At 43.1% G+C, this 12,627-nt stretch overlaps 1 protein-coding gene and 1 long non-coding RNA gene across 2 annotated transcripts in view; one reads left to right on the top strand and one right to left on the bottom strand.

Annotated features, from left to right (window-relative positions):
- Nucleotides 1-3,288: 3,288 nt before the first annotated feature.
- LOC144223102 (uncharacterized) overlaps nucleotides 3,289-12,627 on the top strand; it is a 46,771-nt gene continuing 37,432 nt past the window's right edge. The window contains exons 1-4 of the mRNA XM_077753804.1: nucleotides 3,289-3,349; nucleotides 4,573-5,066; nucleotides 5,333-5,456; nucleotides 8,649-9,689. Coding sequence (XP_077609930.1) covers nucleotides 4,653-5,066; nucleotides 5,333-5,456; nucleotides 8,649-9,689 — 1,579 coding nt within the window. The 5' untranslated portion in view covers nucleotides 3,289-3,349; nucleotides 4,573-4,652. The remainder of the gene's footprint in view (nucleotides 3,350-4,572; nucleotides 5,067-5,332; nucleotides 5,457-8,648; nucleotides 9,690-12,627) is intronic.
- On the bottom strand, nucleotides 4,486-11,182 carry LOC144223109 (uncharacterized). Its single transcript, XR_013332569.1, has 3 exons — nucleotides 11,124-11,182; nucleotides 5,477-5,746; nucleotides 4,486-5,021 (listed from the first exon to the last, which is right to left on the bottom strand). It is a non-coding gene; the product is annotated as an uncharacterized LOC144223109 (long non-coding RNA).

Raw genomic sequence — 12,627 nt, 5'->3', positions numbered from 1 at the left:
ATTCATCTATTTATCCCCTTATTCTGTTAGAAGGCAGATGAGAGTCAGTAAAGTATCCTCCAAACTGAGAAGGCACTTTGAGACCAGAAAAATGATACAAGCTACCCCATTACCTTTACAGACTCTTACTCAGGGTAATTTAGAGGGAGAATCCGGCAGACAGAGGATCCAAAGTACTATGCAGCTACTCCTGCTAAGTCCAGACCTTAATTCCCAGCTTCTATAGAGCCAGGGGCATGGTGGTGAGGTCACAGGGTAATTATCTCAGGTGGTGTCACCTGTGTGCCAGTGCTATCTCTACTAGTTTTCTAAAGTGGAAACTTCTGTGCATCACTTTAGAGACAATCAGAACAAGCCTTCCATCATTCACGTCAGGGCATGCATTAACCTCCATGGGGCCTGAACCATGTAGTCCCAAGGGAGGTCACTACGAGGGCACGAACTAGATGGAGGCCAAAGATGGAATCAGTGTTGTCAGCCCTCCTACACTGCCCTTAACATTTCTGCCTTTTTAACATAATCCTAATTCTGTTTACCTTCCCCACATTGTGTTTCAGAAGAAGCTGCCCCCACCTCACATGTGGGATATGAATCTCAATTGGCCTGAGCCCATCATGGATGCCTCACCACCCTTTTTCGTGATAGGTACAGACAGTTGAAGCAACTTTAAGTAAAAAGATATGAGAGGAAATCTGCTTAAGGGAAAGGTTTTCATTAGTCTTTTTTTTTTTACAAATAGTTTATTGTCAAATTGGTTTCCATATAACACCCAGTGCTCATCCCCACAAATGCCCTCCTCCATGCCCATCTCCTCCCTCCCCCCCACATCCATCAGTCCTCAGTTTGTTTCTCAGCATTCAAGAGTCTCTCATGGTTTGCCTCTTTCCCTTTCCCCCACCATTTCCCCCCTTCTTCTCCCCCATGGTCCTCAGTTAAGTTCCTCCCAATCCTCCTATACGTGCAAACATATGGTATTTGTCCTTCTCTGCCTGACTTATTTCACTCAGCATAACACCCTCAAGGTCTTAAAGAAGGGCGGAACAAGGGCTCCTGGGTGGCTCAGTCGGTTAAGCATTTGATTCTGGGTTTCAGCTCAGGTCATGATCTCACAGTTCATGGGATCGAGTCTCATGTCAAGCTGAGTCCCATGTCAAGCTCTGTGCTGACAGTGCATAGCCTACTAGCGATTCTCTCTCTCTCTCCCTCCCTCTCCTGCTCTAAATAAATAAATAAATAGAGGCAGAATATAAGTTCTCTTTTTCTGCTTCTGATTATCATCTGTAATCTGAAACTAAGATAGTCATTTTAAGACCATAAGGGAAGCCAGACTGGAAAACAGGCCAACACACTTAAAAAATGGCAGAGCAGGGGCACCTGGTTCAACTCTCCATTTTGGTTCAGGTCATGATCCCAGGGTGGGTGAGATTGAGACCGATGTCAGGCTCCATGCTGATTGCAGAGCCTGCTTGAGATTCTCCCTCTCCGCCTCTCCTCTGCTAGTGCTAACATTAAAAACATTTGTTTTTAAGTTAAGAAAAAACAGCAGAGCCAAAAGAGGGAAAGGACCTGGCCCCTTGAAAACATTGTCAAGCCATATTTGCCATATTTAGTTAGTTGACACCCAATCCCAGGGGTGGCCTTACACATGTTAGCTATCTGGGATAGTAAAAAGGCTTAAACAATAAGGAAGTTAGTAAGGTTTTCTATCACTACAGTTGAAAGCATTCCTCTCTCAACAGTTCCACTCCTAAGCAGTAGACTTCTCCATATAAGTGACTGTGGTAGACTGGATGCAAGGGTAATGTCCTTCTATGTTCAAGCTGCTCTTCCTGTTAAAAGGTGGAGTCTATCTCCCCTTCCCATGTGTCTAATCCTTCTGCCAACAGAACACCACAGAAGTAATGTAATGCCAATTTCAAACCTAGGTCTTAAGAGAACTAGCCTGTTCCCTTTCTTCACACTTTTGAAAGCCCTGCACCATATAAAGTGCTAAACTCCTTAGGCTAAGCTCCTGAATGATAGAGATTACATTGAGAGAGGTTTTATGGAGAATCCAGTAACTCCAGCACCAAGACCACAGCAATGTGAGTGAAGCCTTCTCGGACCTTCCAGTCTGGGTTAAGCCTTGGGGGCTGACACCTCATAAAGCATGAGCTAGCTAGCCATCTCTGCTAAGCCCTCCCTGAATTCCTGACCACAGAACTGTGACCAATAAAACACCTGCTGTTTTACTTATGCAGCAACAGAAAACTGAAACATATGTTAATATTATTTGTTCTCTTGATTTATAAAATTACTATAGTTGGTTCACAATGATTAAGAACTAAAAGCTAATTATTTTCCCCAAATATGTGTGTCCTAATTGTCTTAGCTCACAAAAGATGTTTCTAAGTATGCATCACCTTGTACCAAAATTTTAAAAATACAAAGAAAATATTTGTAAAAACTGAGAGTTGGTATCATTAGCAAGTAAAAAAAAAAGTCTTGCAAATTTAAAGAAAAAGAGCAACACTTCAATTTTTAAAATGATAAAAGCCATTTCCTTGAAGAACCATATATAGTCAATAAACATGACAAGAAAATACCTTAATCTCAAACTCCTTCATCTAAACGAAATTGAAGTTAAAACAACATGAAGCATCATTTTTCATCTACTAAATGGCCAAGAAAAATTTATATGCTAAGTCTAAATGACTGGATTCCACTGAAAAAATGGGAAAACCCTCCGTTACAGTCGTAGTCTGGGACGCCAGTCTTCTTGAACGACGGGGACTCGGGTGTCGGTGTTCACGCGATGCTTGACTTTGGGCACCGTCTATGGCTGTACGGTGAGCATAATAAAGACACCGCACAGAGCTGCTGTAAGGCTAAAATAATATGCATGCGGAGGAGCAAAAGAAATGGTTGTTACTTTTTGTTCAGCTTGTTCATCCACGTGTTTACTCTTGTCGGAAATACTAGAAACGCACTAGAATCACAGGAAAATCTTAAAACTTTTCTAGAAAACTGCTGGGGAGATGATACGGGGCGGTGCCGGTGGTACGTCAGAGTACGAGGCAGCCAAGGTTGGGAGCAGTGCGTTCTGAAGTGGGGCGACCTCTCAGAAGGACGCACGCCACACGACTCACTCACACCCAGGCCTCGACGCTCCGCGGGGCTCCCGGCCAGAGATGGAAGGCAGTGGGAACGAAGGATCCACGGCGCTGATTGGCTGCCTGTGAGCACGGGGCGGGGAACACGGAGGCTCCCGAGGATGCGCGAGCGGAAGGCCGCTGGCGCGCACTTCCGGTCTTTGTGGCTGGCCGCTCGGAGTCGGGTGCTTGCTCTCTGGCCGCTGCTGGGCTTCCCGGTGAGGGACGCGGGCCCCGAGCGGAGGGAGGGCTGGGAGGGCCCGCGGCTCTGGCGGCTGGCGCAAGGTGAACGAGCCCTGCTCTCCGGCCTGTCCTCCCTGGGTCGTGACCCCCCTGTCCGGGCGGCTTTTCTGAGCGTCCTGGGGACCAGAGGAGGCCAGCTCAAGCCCTTGCTTTCCAGCGGAGAGGGCAGTTACTCCCCCACCCCGTGACTTCGCCAGTGCTGTGGTTTAGCCGGGATACAAAGATATACAGGCTAATGCGGCCGGGCAGGCTTAATAAATCTAAATGTTAACTTAAATACGTCTGATCGCTGAAGTTATTGGTACTGTTAGGATCAAATTGTAATTGACCTGTTGTTTCAAGGACATACCCTCCTATCGATATTCACCCATCCTAGCTAGAATCAGGTCCTCTATCGCAAAATTTAATACATAATTATCTGTTCCCGTATTTTACCCAAAAAAAAAAATGTTTTCTTCCGTATATTTTAAGCTTTAGAACGGAGATTGACCTTTTTGCTGCTTTTGTGCCTTTGTGATAATTGATACCTCTTTGAACACACGGTAAATGTTTAACAAACACTTCCTGGTTAATTCTTTTGTAAATTCATTTACTCACAAGCGTAAATCTTTGTATTCTTATGCCTGGCTCACGACTGAGCCCGTGTAAGTGCCTCCATGTTTGTTGAAGAAATGCATTGAAAACCAAATTTGATCAAATGGCAATTATCAAAATGTTTTTATTTAAATCAACACCTGTTCAATATGAATTTTTTTAAATGTTTCTACTATAAATGAAAATCATTCTTATTTGCCTTAGAAGGTAAATAAAAATAAATTCTAGATAGGTTACTCTTGGAAGTCTGAGGGTTATACTTCATTAAAAAGGGAGTTCTCCAAGTTTTACAGACAAGTTAAAGACGGATTTTTCTCCTTGATACCAACAGGATTGAAAGAATTGAAAAGGAAATTTCTCAGTATGTGATTCATGTTAATACTGCATTCTTTTGCTTCTAAAATAATTTCTTAGAGCGTTAGTGGTAGAAATTCCACTATGGAAGACAAATGGGATGAGTGACTTTTAGTTTGTTGCTTGATTATTTAGTTACAGTCTCAAACTTGTTCCCTTTCAATGCATTACTGAAATGACTGATCTTTATTATAAATTCTTAGGGGTTTGGTTTTCACTACTAAGTTAACAGTGCTTTTGTATCTTTCAGGCAAGAAGAAATTACCCAAAGAGACTCTGAAGTACAGTACCCAGTTGTAGTAAGTGCTTTGCTAAGCTGTTCAACCCAGAATGGCTGTGGAATCTAGAGCAGTTTCAACCCTGGTACCTCAGAATCCTCAGGAACAAGAACTAATACTAGTGAAAGTAGAAGAAAGCCTTTCCTGGAGTCAGAAGTTTAAGCAGAGTGGGAGTACCCGATCCTGCCAAGAACTGTTTCGCCAGCAATTCAGGAAGTTTTGCTACCAGGAAACACCTGGACCCCGGGAAGCTCTGGGCCGACTCCAGGAGCTTTGCTATCAGTGGCTCATGCCGGAGTTGCACACGAAGGAGCAGATCCTGGAGCTGCTGGTGCTGGAGCAATTCCTGAGCATCCTGCCTGAGGAGCTGCAGATCTGGGTTCAGCAACATAGTCCGACAAGCGGCGAGGAAGCTGTGACCCTGTTGGAAGATTTGGAGAGGGAATTTGATGATCCAGGGCAGCAGGTAGGAACAGGGAGATGTGCTCTGTTGTAAGGAAGAGTCATTTACAGAGCGGAGCATGTAGTGTCCTCATAAGGAGGAAGCAAATTTGTCTGTACTGAACCATACCTTGAAGTGACCACTGGGCCCATACATGTCTCCAGCCTTAAATAGTTCTTTTTTTGCCTGTTGCTCATCCCTGGGGATGTCATTGACCTATTTCACATTTTCACTGAGCATTTTCCCTGGAGAGTTTCTCACAAAGCTAACCATGTTTTAACTGATTTCAGGGACCAGCAGTGCCATGGAAGGATCTGACATGTCTTGGAACATCCCAGGAGTTAACAAACATCCCACTCCAGCCTTTAAAGGCACAGCTGAAACCCTGGGAACCTCGCCTTTCCCCCAAAAGTGGTAAGAAAATAGAAACTCACCTGGGAACTGTTATCAGGCCTCTAGTTTTGAGGATACAGAAGCAGTTCCATTTTACAAACATGCCACATATGAGCCTCCCCTTTATTACTCTAGCCCAGGGGTGTTCACGTCAGCAGCTGTGTGTTCAGCCCTCAGGAAATGCAGCCAGTCCTCCTTGTGTCAGTGTCCCTGTCATTTTTTCATTTATTCCTTGATTATGTAACTTAATAGGATACTAATGTCTTCTGCTGTGGTAGGCTCTGGGTCTCTGCTTCAAGGAACTTTTACATCTAGATGAGGTAGACAAGCAGAAAGGCAATTGCAAAATAGTATAGTAAATTCTAGAATAAAAGTGGGCTCTAGATGCTATGGGGGCACATATGAACACACCTAACCCAACCTTAGAGGCTCAAGAAGTACTTCTTGGAGGAGGAGACATCTAAGCTAAGATTTGAACAATGAGTAAGGAGAAAACTAGGTAAATAGGATGGGAAAAGGTTTTTTCTACTCAGAACACTTCTGACAATGGACATGTGGGGGTTTTCCTTCACATTAAGCAACACTAATTCTGACACACCAGAATTAGCGCAGCCCCAACAGGTACAGTTTCAGTCCCACAAGACTGCCCCGCTCCCTAGCCCCTGCTTCAGATCCTAATCGCATGTAACGAATCCCCAGGTTACCCACACTTGTTTCCAGTTTGGCTGCCATTCAGACATTCCATGACCACCACCTCAGGTTTCATAATTTGCCAGAATAGCTCACAGCACTAGAGAAACACCTTGCTTACTGTTACCAGTTTATTATAAAGGACACAGGTGAACCGGTACTTAAGTCAAGATCCAGAAAGGTCCTGAGCACAAGAGCTTCTCTCCCACGTGGAGTTAGCAGTTCACCACTGTTATGGCACTTGGATGCACTCATCATCCTGGAAGCTCTCTAAGCCACTTTAAGGTTCTTATAGAAGTTTCATTACATAGGCATGGTTGATTAGATCATTCACCGTTGGTGGTTAACAATCTCCAGCCCCTCTCCCTGGAGGTCAGAAGGCCCGGCTGAAAGTTCCAGCCTTCTAATCAATATGTTTGTTTCCTTTGGCAGCCAGCCCCTACCCCTCCATGAGTTACCTCATTAGCATAAACTGAGGTACTGGTTGATGGGGGCTTATTATGGATAACAAAAGACACTCCGCTCACCTCTACCTCTTAGGAAAGAAATTGCAAGGGTTTTTAAAGCTTTGTGCCAGGAACTGAGGATGAAGACCAAATATATATGTCCTATATTATAATACCACACAAGCAAAGGTCACAAAGTTCTGAAGGTGGGAAAATACAACCCATTCTGGGAATTGCAGGTGATTCAATTTAAAAAAAAATTTTTTTTTATTATTTCTAGGAGAGAGAGAGAGACAGCGTGAGCAGAGGAGGGTCAGAGAGAGAGGGAGTCACAGACTGAAACAGGCTCCAGGCTCTGAGCTGGTAGTCAGCACAGAGCCCGACACAGGGCTCGAACCCATGAACCGCGAGATCATGACCTAAGTGAAAGTCGGATGCTTAACCAACTAAGCCACCCAGGCACCCCTCAGGTGATTCAATTTAACCTGAAGAGAGAATTCATAGGGGAGAGATGCTGAGACATAACCAGAGAGGTAAAGGGGAGCCAGGCTGTGAAAACTTGTAGGACATCTTAAGTAGTTTGAACCATTGCAGTGGAGCACAGTTGAAAGGTTTTGGACAAAGGGGTAGTTGATTAGATTTGTCTTTTAGAACTTAGCTGCAGAGTGGAGAATGGATTAGAGGAAAGTGAGAGTGGAGTCCAGTTAGAGACTGTTGTAATCTAAATGGCCACAGTGAATAAATTAATACGTATTAAGGTGAGAGATGGGGATGATCAAAGCTGCCTCCTGTTGACCACCATTTAAGTTGCATTGCAGTAGCTGGTCATGGTTAAAAGTGGAGCGTGTAGGAAAAGAGTTGAGAATGATAGCAGGTTTTAGTCTTGAACAGCTTGGTTAATGATGGTGCTATTCATGTAAATGGGAAAATAAAGGAGAAAAAGATATGCCTGATAATGTGCTTAGTCTGGGCCATTTGGGGGCTTGTGAAGTATTCATAAGCAATGTCCCAGCCAACACTGGATAGTCTAGAGCTTATTAGAACTGGGATAGAACTGGGGACCTGGGGAGACATTCGCTTATAACCTAAGTAGTGATTGAAACCTAGGTGATAGAGAGTTTGTAGAGTGAGGATACATGAGAACCCAGAACAGAATCTGAAGGACCTTGTGTTTGAATGATTGACCTTAAGTCTAAGGAACACCCCCAGAAATCAGGCTAATTCAGCTGGAAGAGAAATGTCTCTAGAAAAAAAGGTGTGGTCCCCAGTGTCAGTGCTACAGAGAAGCCAACTAAATAAGATCCAGAAAATATTTACTGGATTAAGCAACTATGAAGTTGGTGACCTTGATGAAAGTAGCATGGTGGAGAGGGGGTGTACTGGTAAGGCAGAAACCAGATTGTAGAACAGAGATAATTAAAGATAACTCTTTCAAAAAGCTTCACTCTGTGGGCACCTGGGTGGCTCAGTTGGCTGGGCATCTGATCTTGATTTTGGTTCGGGTGGTGATCTCGTTCATGAGATTGAGCCCTGCATTGGGCTTTGTGCTGAGCATGAAGGCTGCCTGGGATTCTCTCTCTTCCTCTCCCTCTGCCCCTCCCCTGCTCATGCTCATGTGTGTGCGAGTGCTCCCTCTCCCTGTCTCTCTCTCTCTCTCTCTAAATAAACTTAAAAAGAAGAAGAAGCATCAGCTTTACTCTGAATGGAAGTGAGGTTGCACAAGGGAGACATGTAGGCAAGGAGCTTGATTTTAAAAAAAAATGAGAAATTTGAGCATATTTAAATGGTGATGAATAGGAGTCAGCAGAGAAACAGGTTGAAAATAATAGGAAACGAATAGTGGGTAATTGATCAATTGAAGTGTCAGAGGAAGTAGGAAAGAATAAACTTCAAAGTGTAGACATAGGCCTTAGTATTCGAGAGGAAGAGGGCCCTAGTACGGCACGTTAAAGAAAGATGTATGTGGACAGTGACCTCTTTTGTAAATAGAAGCCTGTAGTTCCTCTCACATGGAAAGTAGCTGTTAAGACTGACTGGAGAAATAAAACAGTCTGTTTTTTTGCTGCTGTCATTTCAGATTGTGAGAACAGTGAATCAGCAACAAAGAAGGACATTTCGGGAGAAAAGTCGCAAGGACTTCCCCAGGAACCTTCATCTGGAGGAGTTAGTGAACATGAGAGCAACTTAGAGTGGCAGCAAGGAAGTGCTGCAGGGGAGAAGTTAAGAAGATCCCCTTCCCAAGGGGACAGCATTAGTCACGTAATCTTCACACACAAATCCCTAGGAAAGAGAGACCATCATGAGCCTCAGAGTAGCTTGATTCTAAGTACAAACTCTGTAACTTATCAGAAAGTTCCTACAGAAGAGAGACCTTATAGATGTGATGTATGCGGGCACAGCTTCAAGCAGCATTCCTCTCTAACACAACATCAGAGAATCCATACTGGAGAAAAGCCCTATAAATGTAACCAGTGTGGGAAGGCTTTTAGTTTGAGGTCATATCTTATTATTCACCAGAGAATTCACAGTGGTGAGAAGGCATATGAATGTAGTGAATGTGGGAAAGCCTTCAATCAGAGCTCAGCCCTCATTAGACATCGCAAAATTCATACTGGTGAAAAAGCTTGTAAATGTAACGAATGTGGCAAAGCATTCAGTCAAAGTTCATATCTCATTATACATCAAAGAATTCACACTGGTGAGAAACCCTATGAGTGTAATGAGTGTGGGAAAACGTTTAGCCAAAGCTCAAAGCTTATTAGACACCAGCGAATTCATACAGGAGAGAGACCTTATGAATGTAATGAATGTGGAAAAGCTTTCAGGCAGAGTTCAGAACTGATAACCCATCAGAGAATACATAGTGGGGAGAAACCCTATGAATGTAATGAGTGTGGAAAAGCTTTCAGTCTGAGCTCAAACCTCATCAGACATCAGAGAATTCATAGTGGAGAGGAACCTTATCAATGTAATGAATGTGGCAAAACTTTCAAAAGGAGCTCAGCCCTTGTTCAGCATCAGAGAATCCATTCTGGGGATGAAGCTTATATATGTAATGAATGCGGGAAGGCTTTCAGGCACAGATCAGTCCTTATGCGCCATCAGAGAGTCCATACTGTAAAGTAACTTGTGAATATAGTGAATGTTGTAAATATTTTGGTCAGATTTATATCTTTGTTAGTTGAAAGGGTTTACTTTGGAACAAGACTCCAGGCTGGGAAACTACCAGGTCTTGAGTCATTCTGAGTTAGTGCAGCACTTCTCAATGTTACTGCAAATTGTCCCTTGAAAGTTTGTCCTGTGACTAATCAGAACAGCAGATGGGAAGAATCACTGCTTCTAGCTTTTCTCTTACCGTTAGGAATACTCAGGAGATAAGAAAAATGGGAATATAACATTGAAACCTCGTTTTCCATGAGAATGTCACGAAGAGGGTACAGCAACCCAGGCTGTGTCACTGCATCTGATTGTCCACATACCAGCTTTGGGATATGGTGTGGACAGTATAAGGGACATTTTGTCTCAGGAATCCAAAAAATTTACTGACCGATTAAGGCCAGTTACAGGGCAGCAAGACAGATGGAGAAACAGTTCATCAGTGATTTACTGAGCCTATGACAGCCCAGAAATGAGGTAGTGGGAAAAAAAAAATTAGCTTATCCAACAGCTATTTTTTGAGGGCCTGCTTTGTGCCAGGCACTAGGAATATAGTGGCAAAGATAGTCTCTACAGTTTAATGGACAAGGCAGACAGGCAGGGACACTGGTATGATCACTGCCATGTGACATTAGGAGTACCTGACCCAACCCTGGATCAGGGATAGTTTCGAAAAAAATGATTGAAGGATGAGTAGGAGTTAGGAAAGTAAACAGGCAGGCTGGGGAACAACATTCCCAGTAGAGGGAACAATAGATGAAGGTCAGGAAGAATGAAGAATGTCTGGCACGTCTGATAAATTAAAAGGCTGTTTTGTGTGGAGCATTCCTGTTGAGTTCCTTTTGAGGTGGAGCCCTGTCTGTCAAGAGAAGCATGGATGTAGCCAGAACCTGTGAAGCAGTGCTGGTAGTAAAACAGGAGGCAGTGGAGAAGCTTCTATTACTGGACAAAACCTGGAGTTCTTGGACCACAGGGTAGAGAGGAGCTGTCTGTCTTTTGTGAGCTGGGGGAAGGGTTAATAACTAGTCCCCTTGCCTGTAGGCTAAGCTAGACATTGGGGGTTGAGGGGGTCAGAAAGAGCCGAGCCTAGTGGTTAAGAGGTTAAGCATCTATTGGAGTCCTGAATCTTCCCTTTTCCTAAACAGAAGATTCCTCTGGTTTTTAAGACTGTCAGAGCTGCTGTCTTTGTCCTGCTAACTGCCAAGGCTCTGGGTCAGAAGCTGCTATGGCTACCACATTTGTTTCTGGGGCTACACCCCCACACTTCTAGTGTACTCCCTTGGGCTCAGGTGGTAAAAAATGTCAGAGTGACAGGCACCTCACACATATTCAGTGTGTCTTCTATCAGAAGTATTTCAGTATTTTGTGAATTTTGTTAAGGACAATGGCAACATACCAATTATGGTCCATCCAGAGACCGCTCTCCTCTGACGGATCCATCAGGAAATGTATCCCTTGACTGGTGCTTCTCAGTGCAATGCTTTAAAGGTGAATAGGTTAGTCAGCAACAGAAAAACATGTTAAGAATACCAAACAGGTCAGAGTTCTAACACATCTTACCAAAAACAGAAATCTATGGGAATCTAGAATCCTATGGGAATCTAGAATTTTCATGAGGATAAGTAGACAGCACTCTTGTTGGGGCATCTGTAGATGAGCAGGTACTAACCAGTAAGAATGGCAGGTGGACTAAATGCCCACGCTTGGAGAGAGAAAACAAGGAGATAGGATAACAAAGTAATGTGGTAAGAGCTATTCATATTCAACTCTTAGTTTTCCTCTCAAGATGAAGACTCAAACTGAAAAGTGTAGGGCAGTTGTTAAGTAGGAATTGATAAAACATATTACAAAAGGGAGAGATTCTTTATAAAGAGTTCTTAACATTTAACAGTAAGAAACATAATACGTACTTTGTTGAGGGCTTTGTATATATGTATCTGTTGTTTCTCCAACAGCTCATATTTTGCAGATGAGGAAATGAAGGTTTAGGATCATGGCTTAGTCAATATCCTCTATCTCTAAAAAGTGGTGAGGTTAGACTTTGAACCCAGGCAATAGGAATCCAGCACCCTTCTGTGGAGCCACTTATCTTTAGTCTCTCCCCATGAAAAATCAGAAAAGATTGTCCTTAAGTAAGTAAATTACAAAAGAACAAATGCCAATGGATGACAAATGGTCAGCCTTGCAAAATGTGTATTAAAGCAGGAGTTGAGATGGCACTTTTTTTCCCCTCATCAGACGAAGATTCAGGGAACCTGGGAGTTCAGTGCTGCTGGTGAGATGTGAATAGATACTGTCTCTGGCAATCAATACCAGAAGCCTTAAGCATTGCCTTGTGACTTTAAAATTCTACCTGGAAATGTATGCTTCAGAAAACATCATGAATGTATACAGAGTCTTAAAAGCTGTTAAAGTGATGTTGATTGATGTCAAAAGAAATGACAGCGTATCTTAGGTAAAAATATAACATGTACAGTATGACTCCATGTAAAAGTATATTTATACATTAAAAATATTGGAAATACGTAATCAGAGACTGCTATACCAGCTATATGGTGATAAATTTATAGGTGATTTAACTTTTTCTTGTGATTTTCGGTGTCTCCCAAACTCTCCTACAATACATACTTCTAGACCTAGAGAAAAGGTTAAAGGAATGAAAGCCCAGGGTAGTCAAGAAATTCTAAGTACATGGTTTCTGTAGCATCTCTGTCCCTCCTAAGTCCTGGGAGGTTAACTTGTTAACTCCCACATGATTTCATCATTGTTAAGTAACAGTGGCAGACACACCCATCTCACTAGTGTACAAAAAAAGCCCTCTATAAATTAAAAATATCCGTTCAAATACAAGTTATTTGCATGAAGGTTATCTGTTGTTGAGAAAAGCAGGCTCGAAGTAG

The sequence above is a fragment of the Crocuta crocuta genome, unplaced genomic scaffold (genome assembly GCF_008692635.1).
Source record: "Crocuta crocuta isolate KB4526 unplaced genomic scaffold, BGI_CrCroc_1.0 scaffold231, whole genome shotgun sequence".
NCBI lineage: Eukaryota > Metazoa > Chordata > Mammalia > Carnivora > Hyaenidae > Crocuta > Crocuta crocuta.
This window is presented reverse-complemented; position numbering and strand designations above follow the sequence as displayed.